We start from the raw sequence: 16,720 nt of genomic DNA, 5'->3' as shown, positions 1-16,720 counted from the left end.
GCTCCTTTCGACGATGGTCCCCATTTTAGTTGTTTTTTGGGATCACGTTTTTTCCGTTGCCATCCCGACGGAAAGGAGTAATGATCGACCGGAGTCGACGTCATCAAATTGAGGATAACGTTGATCACTTAATTATAATTAATAGGCGAGTGCATCAGAGTTCAGGTCCACCGTGGAAAGTCAAAACGGCAGACGCCTCTTACCTTGAAGAAGTACGGGGTGGTTGTGTCCGTTCTTCGGACGCATTACCTGAGATATACATATGATTTTCTCTCTCCCCATGAACACTGTCATGCTCCGACTAAAAATAAATAAATAAATAAAAGAGCACTGTCATGCTCCTTCGAGATCAATCTATCAAGTTCTGCTCCTCTACCAATATCAAAGTCCATAAAGTAGATGTGACGGCCTTCTCGTCGAATACAAAATATGTCGCCTTTTTTAACCATTAAAAAAAAAAGTAGGATGATGTATCTTAGTCCAAAAAAAAAAAAAAAAAAAGTAGGATGATGTATCGATTGCCCACAGAATCAACCCCCGGTTCTCTGATTTTCATTTTTCACACTAAATAATAGACAATTTTAACACTTTCAAGACAATCAGGCGTTCGTTATTTTGGCCCTTGCATTGAACAGTGTACTATGCTTGAAAGCGATTGAGGTCAATATCTCCGACATATTCCTGTCAACTTGTCAAGCCACCCATGTGGGAGCGTTGAAAATGGAGACGGTGAACAGCCTATGCTTACCAAATATACGCTACAAGAGCGTTGCAGTAAACTGGTAGATACAGTTAGCTTTAAAACCACTGGATAACTTCCTTCAATAGACAATGATTTGTGATCTTTTCAGATGATGTTGGAGCATATGTAGCATCAAGCCAAGCCTTCTTAGTCTTCGAGGGACCGCTTCCTGGCCCTCAAGTTTTGCTCAAGGCTTTGGGGTAGAGGTGGTGTTCTTCCCCTACGAAACAAAACTGCAAGAGCCCTCATCTTACGGCATAGATCAAACACCTGCATAGGGAGGCGCCAGTAGAGTAATTAACCAATGATCAAGAAATTCTGCAGGTTTTCAATATTTGCTCTGATCCCCTTACCGATGAGGCCTCTATCTCCGCAACACCTTCACAACCTTGACCTCTTCCCTGCAATAAGTCGCAATATTTTGCAGCTTCAGTCTCATCTTCAAAGACCTGCAAGAACATGGAATGTTCTTCTTATAGCAGATGAAATGAAAGAAAACCAGAAAAACAAAATGCAAGAATAAACTCGTTTATCAGTCCCAAGCAATCACAAGACACTGATCAGGTCTGGAAACAATTAATATTCAGGCAAGAACCTTTTTCACAGAAAGAAGAAACCAACACCCAAACCTCTACATATTAAGTCTTTGTTTGCATCTTTACTTGTAGCACCATGTAGTTAGAAACACATACGCTGTATAGTATCCAGCATGATCATAGGCCATACTGGAAACCCTCCTTCCAATTAGATATGCATAAGCCGCAGAATCAGGCAAAAACATAGGCCATAGTGCAAAGCCTCCAAGGGCTTTATTTTTCCAAGTTATTGTTTGACAACGGCTCCGGCAGTGTGCCTCATGTACCACGGAAAAGGCTGCCGACAGTGCCATTTACACTAGAGCCAGACTCATTAGGACCTTCTTCCCAGGAGTTCATCGCCGGGGTTGCAACAAGTATTAGTAGCTTCAGCAAATAATACACCTAACATCTACCTAGCTATCTAACTACAATCTTTGTTGGATGCTTAGATATAATCCTTCATGCAAACTAAAGGATGACTTGATATTGTTAACTGAAAACCTTTGCAGGGAAAGTTCCTCCAGCCGAATTTGCACCTGCATCAAAAAAGTGGAAAAAGTGCACATCCAAATCTCATCTTCCCCTAAATCTCGTCTTGGCATCATCTGAACCATATATGATTTTTCTAGTCAATTACAACCAGATCACCATTAGCTAGCACAACTATGCACCACACGGCTTTCCTATCTACCCAGTCCCCGCCAAAGCAACAGGGCATCAACCTTGCTAAACTAGGCACCCGTTCTTTTTTACACTTATGCAGCTCTGCTTGCTCCTCCTTGATCCTCTCAAAAACTTGACGGCATTCAGGGACCAAAGCTAAAATTAACATCTTCTAGAGGATGATATCATCTTAGGCCCTGCCACATCCTCACAAGTCAATGGATACACCAAGCCCCATGAATAATTCATTAATGTTTACTTCTTGTGATTTCTGGTCAAAACAATTCCTCAGGGCCAATATCAAAGAAAACCATAACGACAATATCAAAGAACTAAAACCAGATCAGTGACCAATTATAACTTTTATAAGAGGTTGGTAACTGAAGTAGCTCAGGAGTTAGGACAGTTCACTGGACTGCATCACAAAACAAAGTGTGTTAACTCAGAGAATTGCTCAGCATGGAGCCTAAGTGTTAGAGATACATAAGAGGAGAGGAGATAGCATGGGTACATTCATTGACAATGCTCTCAAGGCTCCATTTGATACATATTAAGTTTCTGATGATTGTTTCGCAACATTAGTATAGAAGTCCTTAGCAGAAAATATAGAGAAAATATATTAAAAAAAAAAAAAAACTTTACACATTAAAGAACCTTACAAGAACTCCATCCCGGATATCCTCAACAAGCATCTGGAACTTTGTCCCACTCCTTGACTGCTTAGACTGACTTCCAGAACTGGGACTCCATTTTCCAGCTTTGGAGAACAGTAATCCAAGCTCTTTCTCAACTTCACTGTGAAAGCTAAAACTATGAGTAACAGAGATAAAGCAACAAAAGGCCATACGAAACACGGTGTACATTACTGTCCAAACCTGCGATCTCTTCGTGTCTTCATCGTGCACAGTTGGTTTTCACCATGAGTCAATACATATACAGGCTTTGAAGTGTCTCTCCATGGATTTGCCTCCAATACTAGATCAAAAAGGATAAAAAATTAAGACCGGTTTCATTAAGTGCGCGGATAAATACAGGACACGGAAGCAGATCAAAGCACTATCCCGTGCATAAAAATTACTCAACCTAAGATGCTTTTCAGTTCAAATACTCCAAAGAGAATCACCGCTCACGACACCTTCTCTAGAGACCATCAATAAGCAAAGCATAGGAAATACCCCAAGGCATGCAGATCCTGCCACGAGAACTGCACTGCCCCTTATTGCAGCGAAGTTCAGCAACGTCGTGGTAGCCAATAGCAACGATCCTTCCGTACACGTGTAGTACTTTTTAAATCAGTAAGTCAGTGGCCTCATGAAGATGAAGCAAAGGAACTCTAATTGACAGCAATCAGACAATTCCCCGAACATTCTCAGAGAAAGCAGCCACGAGTACGCAACGAAATGAAGTGGTGATCAGAAGAAAGAAAAGGAGAAACGAGCATTACCATCATAGCTGCTGGTCTCGAAGGACTGGTGGAGGTGCCTGCGCATGTCGTAGGCGCGAGAAGACACTCTCTTCACGAACTCGTCGGAAGTCCCCGGAATGTTCCCGTCCAGCCGCATCGCCCTCTCCACCTCATCGCTCCCGTCGTCTTCCTCTCCTCCCACGCTCCCGCGCGATCCGCAGCAGAACTCCGCGAACCTCCTCCGGCAGGGCTCCGGAGGGTGCGGGAGGGGGAAGCGCGGGGCGCGGCGGGGACGGAGGCCGCCGCGGCCGCCGCCGCCGTGTGCCGCGGGGGAGGCGGCCAGCCGCCGCGGCCGCCGGAGCCGGAGCGAGTTGCTCGGAGGGAGGACGATGGGAGGGGACACCGGGGAGAGGGACTCCATGACCGAAGCCGTGATTTGAAGAATCCCGGTCAGTTCCGCTGGCGACGGTGGTGGGGGCGAGACGAACGGAATGGAAGTTGGAATTCTCGGCGTCGAAAGCTCCGCGAGTGGTGGGAGACACGGAAGAAGCCAACGAAGAAGAAGAAGTAGAGACGGAGAAGTTTGTAATGGTGAATCTCTGAAATGAATCTCTCTCTCTCTCTCTCTGTGCCGCGTGTTTGCGTGTGAGCGAGGGATATTTTTTCTCTCTCTTCCTTTCAGTTGGGCGGGTACGGAGGGGGAAGTTGGGCCTGTGAAGACAGAGGAGAGGGGCTTCCGATTTGGGCTTTGGGCTTTCGGTTCCTCATCTGGCCCGACCCACGGCCCAAACTGATCTCACGCTTTGTGATTCGTATCGGACTGCAGAACACTCGACCAGCGCCGCGGTCGTCGTATTATTTCCATTATACACATTCGAGGCTGGTGAGCAGGAGGAACGTGCAGACGATAGTGTCCAAGAGGTTGAAAACTGCCCAACATCGTTGTTTAGCATGCGTTTCACCATGGATAAATATATAAGCTTTCAAAGTGGACGAAACGAAGATCGAGAATCGAAACTACCAGATGCATAGAGACATGCATTCGATAAAAGTATTGCATCATAATAAGTCCGACCCATTTGCCACAGGGAACTCCAACCGAGTGAGTTCCCGAAAATACAAAGAGAAAGCGAGCAAGTCGCAACAGACATAAGAATCGTAGAGACGCAATGAGTATTGTTTTCATTACTGTATGTACAACAAGTTTATTAAGTACAACAAGTTTCTTGGTGGTATGGCTATCATCAAGAAAGCTTGTAGTACAGAACTATGATAATAGCAAAGACGAGAGCCCCAATTATTGAGCCAACGATCCACTTGTTCCTGGTGATCCTCCTCGACATAGTCGTCAAAATCTTCTTGCTCTTGTCTATGGCATCATCTACCCCATGAAGCTGCAAATTGAAAAATGTAAAGAGAGCACCATAATCATTAATAGGTCTAAGCCTCCGAGGCTATGGCAAGGTCCTAGTCCATAAAGTGCAGCTTTTCCTTTGAACTCACTTCAAGTTCAAAGAGACACACGACACTCATTTGCAATGACAAAGATTTACTTGGCAAAAGCAAGTTCAAGGATTTGATAAATATAACTAAACTTCAATAGGCACCTTGTTATGAGAGTGCAGGAGAGTCTGACGCTGCTGGTGTAGATCTTGGAGTATGGAGACCCCCAGCTCCTCTGTCTCTAGCATGGTTCTTCTGCTCTGGTTTATCCTCTCACTAGAATCATTCAACCTCTCCGTCGAGAAAGCCATTCTTTCTTTTTGATTAGCTGAAGCCTGCAGTTCAACGCCCACTAAAAAGTAAATATTCAGCAAGCTCTGCAGCTAGCCAATATAACTGCACAAACCCATAAGAAAAACCAATATGCAGCAACCACAGTGCTGTTGCAGGGTACCAGACAATCTGAACTACCACTTGAGGGGAAAAAATGCAAGTAGTGTTACTAGGATCCATATCATCCAAGAATACTCCCAATACAGAAACATTTGACATAATCATTGAACCCAGTGAGCAACTATGCCAATAATTTTCCTATGTTAAAATGAGGAGAGGGCCCAGGACTATTCATGTACCAAATGCGCATCTAGATTCTAGGCATACCATACGTGCATCTGCCATTCCAGCTTCCAACAATTCTTCACGCGAAGCCTGGTTGGCATTAGGAGATGACATCCTTTTAACTTCTCTTTTCAGATTATTCAAGTCAGACTTGTATTCCCTCAACTTAGCAAGAAGCATTGCCTTGACACTTGGCTGCAAAGTTCTAGCATCCAGATCCATCTTCCGTATCTGTAAAATACAAACCAAAAAAAGTCAGAAGCACAGAAAATCCTGACAAAGAGAAAGGCCACAGGAAGAGAAAATTACATCTCTCACAACTTACCAACCCATCAGCTTCATCAAGTGCAACTTTTAATTCAGATATCTGTTGCTTTCTTTCCTCTGCAAGCAAAATCACCAAGTAGATTACTTTGAGGCTTGAGCTGGCATAGCATCATCTCCATGTTTGGCAGAGCAACAAACAAGATAAGGTAAATTTCGCTCAGATTTTCTGTAGTCACATTAAGGTTTCCAGAGAGCAGTCAGTCGGTTAACATTATATATCTCCCAAACTTTCGACCGGAATTTGGAATGCAGTCATACCCAAGTTGAGAATGCACAAGTTCAATTATCCCACAGTTCATTTACACAAGTTTAAGCGCTGCAAATTTACAAACCAAGAAGCAACCTTTTTGTGTTTTGGCGTGATTATGTCAGACTTCCAAAAGAAAAAAAAATTAAGCAAATATTTTATTTTAGGAACGGATTGTTTATGAACTCGGTGACTATACTACGGTATGCCAGACCTAAAATGTTCCCAACTCGTTAGTGATTCACTTCGAAAACCAAGTGCTTCTAGTGACCAACAACGAGCTATATATTAGTATTACAAGGCATCTCCGAACACAAATCAGTTCCTTTGAGATAGACAGAAAGGCGGACTTCATCCGTGCCAGTTTAGGCCTGACACCTTAGGTTTGAGCATGCCACGGGTACCCAGTTCTACATTCCTCGGCGACTCAGTGATCGGTTATCAATCCTTTCATGACCAGCAAGTATCGAACAGTTCACAATTCACGGACAGCATAAATGAATTGTTCAATCCTCCGACAGCTCAAGCACTAGAAGACAGTAAATAAAAGTGCGAACCCCACAGCAGGAGACGATCCGGCCACGTCTTTACGAAGAAGATGTGGATGTTGTCAAACCACCAGACTCCGAATCAGGGCACATAATTAGAAATGGACCGCTCACAAATTGGCGACCAAAGGAAGAGAGAAAGTCGATTTTCATCAAGCAAAAGAGCGAATCACGCAATCAGATAGCAATCGAAAAATTCATCGTGCTATGAGTTCAGGAGAATCCGATACCTCCGTCGAGGAGCGAGGCGGAGCTGCATCTCCTGGAGATGTTGGCCGAGAGCTCGCAGTACTGACGCTCGTACCCTTCGAAGACTTCGCTCATCTCGTCGATCCCGGCCGATCAACCGCCCTCCTTCCCGGGACGAAATTACAGCCGCGATCGGATTCGGATCTCGGAACCCTAACGCGAAGAGGAAGAGTTCAGGAAAGGAGGGGAAGCCGATGGGTGGGTACTGACTATGTCAACAGCGTCTGCTTGCGGCGCGAGGCGCGAGGGGCGATCGCGGTTGGCGTCGAATCAAAGGTTAAAACAATCAAAGAAGAAGAAGAAGAAGAAGAAGATGGAGTGATGGAGGAATATGGAATCCAGTTGAAGATGACCCGGTGGCGAGAGCAGGAACGGATCGGGCGTCCTTTTTTACTATATTGGCTCTTCAAGCAACCGGGGCCTTGATCCATTTCTCGGTGGATCATTATAATGATAACGATAACAAAAATTTACCATTTAGAGGGATCATAATTCCTTTTTCAAAATTATCCTCATTTACATCTTTTATAAGCATTCCCCCAAACGATGAATGCCTCAGTTCTTACTAAATTTTTACCTCTCATGTATCTCAATTTTAAATTTGAGTTTTTTTTATCTTATATACAACATCACATAAAAGAAATTCAAATTTAAAATATCTTTATATTATTTTGATAATGTATTTCGTTAATTCATAATTCCAGTTATTCACAATAAAGAGATTTGCACTTTTGCTAGTTATAATAATAACAAGAATGCCCACGCCATTATTTATCGAGACGTGGAAATTTTAAGCTAATGAGATATAATCCGGTCATGCGCTGAATATGAGTTGAGCTAAAACTTACACGGTAAATCAAATATGTAACTAATTGAACTTGGTAATTGTTCTCATAAACCCTCTCTTAACAGTGGATGTACCACCGCATTGATAAACAAAAAGAAATTGCTTAAAGCATCGTGATTCTCGAATTCGTCGATGTAAATTCGAGATGCATTTTCACCAATAAAAAAATGTACTTCCAATATGAGTGACTAAGCAAAAAGTACGCATAAATTTAAAAGTTAAGAGTTAGGATGAAACGGCATTTTAATAGTACTTTTTCCTAAAATATTGGTCTCAGACCGTTTCGGGGGAGGGGTTTCAGATTCGTATGGAAGCATAATGCTCCCTGGCTCATGGGAAAAAGTAAATTTCGTGGATGAATGATCATTGCCCCTTGGTACATGTCTCCCTTCATGTCATGTAATCAGACAGGACAAAGGCCATAAAAGCCTAAAACCGACCAGAGCCTGATCACGGTTCATGCAGCGACAAGCCAAGACAGCAGATCATTACCCCGCAGATTGTAATGTTCAATCTTTCAACCCCCTTCAGTATTAACGGTGAAACTGCGTACAAAATCAGCGCCCCACATGCTGCGACAAAGGAGAAGCAAAGAGGGCAAAGACTTCATCTTGGGATTATGCCAAGGCCTTGACCATGCCTGAGTACAAGATTTACCCTCCAGCCAAGAATTACCAGAAATCAACACATACTATGTTCTCTTGACAATCTCCAAGTGAAATCGATCCATTAGAAATAGCAGAGTTTCCATTCATAAGAACGACAGTTAAAAGGGTTGAGACTTTCACAACTGCAAAGATTAAGCACTTACAACAACAGAAAAGATGTGTGGCCAAAATTCAAAGCAGTACTAAGATTTCTTTACAAGTTGCAGTACAAAACAAGTTGACTGCATGAGCAGGCATCGTCTTGTAACCACAATAATCACATCCATTATGTATAACACTTGCTCTGCAAAAGATCCTAAAGAACAGAAAAAGCATTTCTGGAGCCTTCAAAAACCTAGCTGAACTAACAACGTGACGATACCTTCCTTAGCTAACAGCAGCCCTGGTTCTGAATAAATCAACGGACTAACACATGTTTGGATGGGTATGCTTATATTTTTGGACATAGAACAAGGGTATTACTCCCAAAGAGTCCTTCTCCAGCAGAACTATGCCCCATGAAACTGAGCAGTGCATCTTGAAAATAAACATGAAAATTGTTGCAACGGAAGCAATAGCGTAGAAAAGACACAAACCCAAGAAGAGCAGGGTAAGTGTCGATTAACCGACATTGTTGCAGATCTAACAATGAGAACACAAAAATCTCAGGTTCATCTTTTCCATTCATTATACGTATGGCAGCTCCACAAAACTAATCATAGCCTAGACTCACAGCCTTTCACATCCAAACATGTTATATTCTCCAGTGCACTAAATGCTAATTACCATTGTTGGCCAATGACTCATTTGGATGAGCAGAAACAGTCTCCTCAGATACCTGATCTCCCTGAGTTTCAGCTTGCTGTAATTCTTGATCAGGGAATACCTCAGATTGCAGTGACGCAGCAATGTTATTCACATGTAGCCATGTTAGTTCCCACAAGCTATCCCCTCCTAAGGCGCTCCGCTGCACAAGGACACCCCTTGTCTTCATCACAAGTAGAGTGTTCTTGAGGAGCTCAGGCACTAGCTCCTGAAGCTTTTCACTTTTCTTCCCACGCACTTTCACCTTCATGTACTTTTCCATTCGGCTGAGCACACCCAACCACAATTTGCAGAACGTTGTCAATTGCGAGAGGTCATGAAGCAATTGTAGAAATACTTTCGAGAGAAGCTTCATTGCAAGGATAAGTGAGCCTTCCATGTTTCGATAGTCTTTCTGGGATTGTCCCTGAGCAATTTCCAGCAAATCATCAAGCATTGTAAAGATGACCACATCGAAACACTGTATCCATAGATTATGCGGAAGTTGAATCCCATCTACTCCTGTCAAGCATCTTTGCAGTGACAGAAGTGCATGATTTCTGACCTCTTCCCTTTGGTCCAAGCAGACTTTTCGCAATCCCTGTACGAGCCTCAACCACATTTCCCCTATATCCAGAGACATTTTGGCGACTTCATCCTCTGCCATTGCTTCCCTCGCTTCACGAGCCCACCGTGCTAGTGAATCAACAGAACCTGACATGAGATCCAGCGCGCGAACAGACCGTTCTGCCTGTCCAACACGAGATTCGGCAAACTGCCTGGATGCATCGACGCACAAAACATAATTTGCTGGCAATAAGTGAGCCCCATCTGACATGATAAACAATAGTGCCTCAAATCCTGCTTCAGAAGCCTCTGGATGACGAGCTGTTATAGAAAGAAGGGATGTGATCGTCCGCCATCCCATTTGTGACCTGATGTGAGTGGCATTAGCTTTCACAAGGCGACTAACTTCTTGAGTAATCTGCTCGCAATATGCATCTGCAACCCGAGCATCAAGCTTCAAGACAAGTTGCATAGACCTCAAAAGTTCATCAGCCAGGTTCTCCTTGTAGGGAAGTAGGCGCTGACAAATCCGAAGAAGCCCAAAGACAGCCTTCTCTACCAAGGCAGAGGGCATGACAGTCGACTGAACAATGTTAGCAATATGATCATAGACACCCTGCCATAGGAGCACAATTCGGTCTCGATTATTCAAAGTGATTGCAATCAACAGCTCCAGGCAGAAAACAGCAGTATCTTCATCCTCAGGTGAGCTATTCCCTTTCTGGGGCCGCCCAGCAGCCCAAATAAGAGCCCGTGCCAGCTGCAACAGAGATTCAGCTTGCAGAAACTTACTCTCCGTGAATATGCTGTCTATGTGGCACTTTTGAATTGTCTGAAGCGTGCGCTGATGAGCAGCAAGTTGTTGCTCGGTGGGCTGTGATCTCGGCTCTTCTGTATCAAGAGATAAAAGCTGACTGAACCTACCCATTAATCCAGAAGATCTCCTCGGAGTTCCCATGGAAGGCATATGAGCTGCAGCCAAAGAATTTGCAACCGGCTTACCATGTCCAGGTTCAGTAGAAACCTCCGTCTCGTCAGCCGCATCACTCGCCACACGAGCTGGAAGAAGACCAAGTTTGTGCAATCTTAAGATGCAATCCAGGATGTTTCTCCAACCAGTGCGGATATAATCACCATATCTATTTGCAATGGTGAAAACTGTTATTGTTGCCATCCTTGCTTTTGCGTCATCACCAAATGCTAACACAGGTTCCTCAACAGACGAAGGATTTAAAAGGGTTGTGAATTTGCAAAGAGAAACAACCAGATCATCCAGCACATCTTCAAGATGATGGCATGCTGATATCTTGGCAACAGCCAAGAAACCATCAATGCATGTCTGGTAAACCTCTTCCTGTTCTGCATGATCAAACACCACAGAGATTGCAGCAATGGTTGGACCAGACATTATAGCAAACATGTCATGATCAAGATATGCTCTAGAATCAGATATAATGAATGGGGCAGTTCTCTTTGATTTGTGCATCAAGTCAATCCAACGGCTCGGGTTCATTTCAGGATAACCAGCACCTTGTTCCGGAGTGGTGCGAATTTCATTTTTGCAAATGGAGTGGTAAAGCTCCGACAAAAAATCCGAGGTAGATCACTGCCACCATTGATGTGTCTATTATTCCGAATAAAATCCTCCTCAGTCATTTTTTTCTTTACCTGTACATTATGTTGGTCTGTGTTGAGCATTATGAGAGAGTATGACAACAAAAGAGCAGCATCCTTGTTAACCAAAATTTGTGGTGACTGCTCATAATATCTCTCTGAAAATGCCTCGAGGACTCTCTGAATCTTCTGTGATTCTCCAGGCAGTCGGAAAGTTTCCAAAAACAACCTTAGCGCAGTATCTAGATTCATGTCTTGGAAATCAAAGGTCCAAGCAAATTCATGAAGAACCTGAACACAAAACTCATCATGGTTCCCAAGGAAATCCCCAACGAGATTCTTATCCAACCCAGCGGTGTACCTGAAGAAGCAAGCTACACTTTGTGGATCAAGTTTGTCAGGTAAGAGATGTGTTCCTTGCAGGAACTCTAACCCCTTCTTTGGGTCACGATTAAAGTGATCAGCTCCAATCATCAACCTCCTCTTAATATACTTCCTCCTGCGGACGAATGGCACCCAATGATTTGGATCTCCATAGTCCTCACATTTGACCAGCCAAAATGGAGTATACTCGTCTAGAGCAACTGGAGCTTGTTCTGAGCTGAGAGATCCGTTCGCAATCCTTTCAGCCATTCCCTGGATGACAGCAATGAGACCATCCAAAGCAAGAATATGCATTGAAGACAAAGGGCAATTCACAGGAAATGCACTCTTCGACAGCAAATTAGCAAGGTCTTCAAAGACATTACTGCAAGTTATATCACAATCCAGATTAGCATACATTTCCACCATGAAAGTCTTCTGCCGGCAGAAATCACGAGAGCCTCCATGGCTGCCTCCTGCTGCTGGTAAGAAGCACCGTATCTACTTTGTGCAAGCCTCAGAATCACACAGGAGAAGAAAGCCTCGAGCTGCAGTTTGAGTTCAGTACGTAGATGCTGATACAGATTTAGGACAATGCTACAAACCATGGAAAGAATAAGTGGACTCAAGGACAAGCCAAACTGCATTAGATTTCTAAATAGTTCGTCCTGACCAAACTCAACAATCTTGGGTGGCAGCGTATTGATGGCCCACCCAACTCAATAGCTGAATTAATCAAACCAAGTGCAAAAAGTGGCACATCTTCATCAAATGCTATGGTATTTGTTCGAGGGCCCATTCCCGTGTGCTCAAAAAGATTTAAAAGAGAACACAAGAAGTGAAATATCTCCACCAGGGAAGGGACACCATAAGGCTCTGTCATCATATGCAGATCAATCGGAACTGCATCCTTCCCTGCACCAGCTCCAATTTCATCCATCATACCAGACATTGGAGCTGCCGATGAATTGGAAGCAAAACTTCCAGAGGATAGTTGGCCATCATGTTCTGAACCACCATTGCCATTATCTAATTGTTGAGTCCCAAATGCATATTCACCGTCTGGTCCACAAATCTGCTAAGGAAATAAAAGTATGGTATGTCAATCTGCTTAACAAAAAAAGTGTGATCCTATTTGGATGATTTGCCTACCAAGTATACTACATAATAATACAAAAAGGAAAGCAAAAATCTCTTAATTGTGCTTTCCAACATTCAAATAGTAACTCTTTGTATTAGGAGTTAGATAAAGGTAATATTTTGTGTGGCTCTGTACCTTCATAAATTGAGAACAAAAGGAATCATTTGTCAAACTCCAAAAGATTATTTGAATTAGTCTAGTGTTTATAAATGGAAAATCACTACCCGAATACGGCGAGATGTACACGAAAAATTCCCTGCAGCAAACACTATGCCACAACAAAATGTCACGTTTAAATCAGAATCTCGCTAGGCGTAAAGCCATTTGAGTCAAGTGATTTGAAAAAAAAAAAAAAAAAGTCTATTAAGTGTCCAAGTATGTTCTCTAGTGTTTCAAAATTTAATACAAAGCACAACTGATAACTTGTCACATTGCTAAAAACTGCCATCTGAGTAGCCTGTCCAGAGTTTTGTTCTTGGAGAAAACACATTTAGTAAAATTCTAGCCATTTAGTTATCCTTCTTATAAGATGGTAAGTGACATGGCCACATGAATGGTTAAAACAGAATAAAGAACTCAAAGAAAATTTGTGGTAACATGAGTGGACGGAATAGATTAGAAGCTGCATTCCATAGAAAATCAATTAAATGCTAACCATTAAATACCGAACAAACGCAGTTTTTTTCTATGAATTAGAATTCCATTTTAGAAGGCTGATTGAACAAGAACAGAACAAAAAGTAACCAGCAGGGAAAACATGCTACAAGTACCTCTTGGTTCACCTTATTGCCTCCATTAACCAATGCACGCTCTGTGTTGTCAACATCTGGAAGGTGTGAGAAAATGCAACGAACAAGTTCATGCATCGTATGACGGGCTATCCGCTGAAGCAACTCACCCTTGCTACCAGCTTGATGTACTATACGGAAACAAGTGTTAACTATTGTGCACACATGTTGATTACTCAGCATAACTGATGCCTTGCTTTTCATACAAGCCAGAAGAACTTGAAGTATTTTCATCAGTACTACTTCTTCTGATGCAGGATCAGTAACCTCAAATCGGCAGCTGGTCACAGAGTCCACAACTAAGTGCATTGCATCCTCTACATTAGCCGTGGTCTGATCAATCACATCTATAGTCAAGATCTTATAAACAGATGACAAAGCGACACCAGTGATAGGTGCACCTGTTTCATCTGATCGAATGACATCTAGAAACGGTTGGAGATACAAAATAGGGTTGACAGTATGCCACTGGTGCTGCCAAGAAAAAATCTGTTTCCGTAGTGCCTTCAAAGAGTGGATTAGAGAGTGCTCCAGTTGGTCATCTCCTGACATATAACGACCACCCCATCTTACATTTCTCCTCATGACAGACAAGACTGCAGCTATTTCTGTGTTGATCACACACCCTAAAATAGCCTTGTTAGAGCAGGAAGAGTCATATTCCTCGGGTTCTTCCTCAATTGCGTTAATGCCCGGCGGCATCTTCAAACGGCCCATTTTGATGGGACTTAGTATGTGAACGTAAGCAAAACTGCTAGTGCAAAAGGTCCAGAGCTCCAGAAATAGTCGTTACCTTGAGAGATGCAGGAATAGTCAGTACAGATGAACTAAGGCACATATCAGAGCAAGAGAACAACAGAGCTTAAGGGCTAACAGGAGAAGCAGCTTGATATTTTAAGAGCCTATTACAAGCTGCCATATATCTCTAGTATCCAAGTTTGTGTGCATATTCAACCCAAAAAAAAAAAAACTTGTGTGCATAAGAATTTCATAAACATATTACTGTAAAGACCATAATCAATCATTCCTAATTCAAGCAAAGAAAAAGTAGCAGACAAGAAATTTCGATATGAGACCATGCAACAGATCTTTTCTTCTACTTTCTCCTGCTCTGTTTGGCCAGGGGAGATGACCATCCTCCCAGGACATACATGCAGTGGCAAGTCACAGCACCCACATACAGCAGTGCTCCCTTCGGAAATCTCCAATGCATAAACCCGCACCAGATGTCCATCAATTGCATCAACACCAGTGAGCTGCAAGAGCCACTGTGCAATTCCTCTACTGAAGAAGGCATACGAACATGACAAACATGACAGTTCCTCCAAGCCAGTAAACAGCCATATGATATTCCCCGATATGTAGAATTATCACAATCCCAAAAGCCAACAACCTTCAAGAGATGTTCATCAGATGATCCAAATCTAAGATATTTTACCTCCTTTCAAATTAAGGGATACTCCGATCTTAGTCTCAATTGAAATGACATCATACCGAAGTCTCGAACAACTAGAACATGATCACAAGTAAGAAGGAAACGGTGAACATACTTGCTCAAAATCTGAACCACTCGACAGATCCAACTCGATATCAGCCACCAATTACAGCGTGGAAGATACGCAGTAACACCAATTCAGCGAAGATTCAAGAAAAAAAACTCAAATGACAGGATGGTCAACAGTGACCGCAGATCTAACCCTCCAATTCACTACTCAGACAATTTAAGCAAACAGAAACGGAGCCCAAAGCTACACGCATGACTCAACATCCGAAGAAGCAACGTTTCGTAACAATTCGACCAAAATGACGCGGACATAATCATCCGACTCAGGCCTCTCACCACCCTCGCCAGAAACGAAATTAAACTGACGCACGACTGCATTTCCTCCGCCTTTCCCGATCCTCGTCGACCGAAGAGCCGAAAGTCAACCGAGGAGCGACGGCACCGAGCGCGAGGCAGTGAAAGCCGAGAACAGGAAGCGAGGAGGAGATCGAGACGAGAGAAAGGCTCCGTTTACCTTTTCCAGCAGATCCAGCGAGGGAGACACGCCATACGCGACCGTCAAAACCGGCGCATCGCAGGTCGGCCGATCGCAATGCCCGCGTCCGCCTCTCCGGGCTCGCCAGGGACCCCGCTCCGCCCTCGACGGAATCGGCCGGCCGCTCGGGCCTTCTCCGGAGCTGCGGCAGCGAGGATCGATTCCCGATGATGGCGACGGCCGCGGGCGGGGGGATCGATCGCCGTCGCAATTCGATCTGCGCGGCGGCGGAGCTGGGACGACGGGAAGCCCCTCCTTCGATTTCTGAGGAGAAAACCGAGAGGAAATTCTTCCCTCTGGAGCCGAAACAGAAAGCCTGGAGTGAGAATGAGAAAGTTTCTCTTCTCAAGGAAAGCAGAGGGGGACGGCCCTCGAGTCAGAGTGTGATGAGAGAGAGAAAGGGACGTGGAACAAAATAAATAATTTCCCTTTAAATTATTTTTCATTTGAGAAAAAGAAAGGTTCATAGAAAAATTGGCGCCTGCAGAAATACATTATAATCGCCGCATTGATCAGGCGTGCTCGAAGAAAATCAGAACCGCCTAAATGCCCGGAGCCGAACCAGACTAGTTGAGAATTGATGCTTCCTCAAGGAATCGATCCAGTTCCCGTTTTCAAGCATGGAATCGCTTACTCACCCATTTAAATCAGTAATATATTTTTAATTTTTAATTTAAAAATGACAAATCCTAAATCCCTAGTCTACCGCTAGTTTTTATGTTGGATCATTGTCTTATCTTGCCTATTCATAATAAGTTCGATGAGTATGTTCTCTTGCTTATACACTTCCTACATATTAACATTGTCAGTTCAATAGTTCAATGGCTCTCGTTAAGAGTATCTTTGATGAGGTGTAATTTTAATTATTCTAGAATTAGTTCTTTCCGTTGTATAATTCTTTCTTGGTGAGACCAGCTCTTTGGATCTATCGATTCTAGTTCCTAGGTGGATTCGTGGAATAACAAATGGTTCCTAATTTCAATTTTTTGAAATTGATCATTGGATTACTACTAGTTCTAGGGTGGGAACCGCCCACCTGGATCATACTTACTCCTAATATCGGTATACTCCAAGCTCATAAGAGTGGAGC

At 43.3% G+C, this 16,720-nt stretch overlaps 3 protein-coding genes across 3 annotated transcripts; all 3 read right to left on the bottom strand.

Moving 5' to 3' along the window:
• Positions 1–518: 518 nt before the first annotated feature.
• On the bottom strand, positions 519–4,027 carry LOC104433429 (hypothetical protein). Its single transcript, XM_010046171.3, has 5 exons — positions 3,428–4,027; positions 2,859–2,958; positions 2,643–2,778; positions 1,096–1,191; positions 519–1,012 (listed from the first exon to the last, which is right to left on the bottom strand). Exons 1-5 carry the CDS (start codon positions 3,807–3,809, stop codon positions 890–892), a joined length of 837 nt encoding a protein of 278 aa, XP_010044473.1. The 5' UTR covers positions 3,810–4,027; the 3' UTR covers positions 519–889.
• Positions 4,028–4,413: 386 nt separating this feature from the next.
• Positions 4,414–7,251, bottom strand: LOC104433428 (vesicle transport v-SNARE 12). The gene is made up of 5 exons (XM_010046170.3): positions 6,802–7,251; positions 5,775–5,833; positions 5,492–5,680; positions 4,996–5,166; positions 4,414–4,782 (listed from the first exon to the last, which is right to left on the bottom strand). The coding sequence occupies exons 1-5, from the start codon at positions 6,893–6,895 to the stop codon at positions 4,633–4,635; spliced, it is 663 nt and encodes a 220-aa protein (XP_010044472.1). The 5' UTR covers positions 6,896–7,251; the 3' UTR covers positions 4,414–4,632.
• A 1,145-nt stretch (positions 7,252–8,396) lies between these two features.
• On the bottom strand, positions 8,397–16,019 carry LOC104433426 (ARF guanine-nucleotide exchange factor GNOM). The gene is given in 6 exon segments (XM_010046169.3): positions 8,397–11,278; positions 11,281–12,114; positions 12,117–12,335; positions 12,338–12,737; positions 13,574–14,384; positions 15,610–16,019. Coding segments are annotated over 5 exon segments (4,374 nt in total). The 5' UTR covers positions 14,309–14,384; positions 15,610–16,019; the 3' UTR covers positions 8,397–9,092.
• Between the last annotated feature and the right edge of the window lie 701 nt (positions 16,020–16,720).

Source organism: Eucalyptus grandis, chromosome 2 (assembly GCF_016545825.1).
Source record: "Eucalyptus grandis isolate ANBG69807.140 chromosome 2, ASM1654582v1, whole genome shotgun sequence".
Taxonomy (NCBI): domain Eukaryota; kingdom Viridiplantae; phylum Streptophyta; class Magnoliopsida; order Myrtales; family Myrtaceae; genus Eucalyptus; species Eucalyptus grandis.
This window is presented reverse-complemented; position numbering and strand designations above follow the sequence as displayed.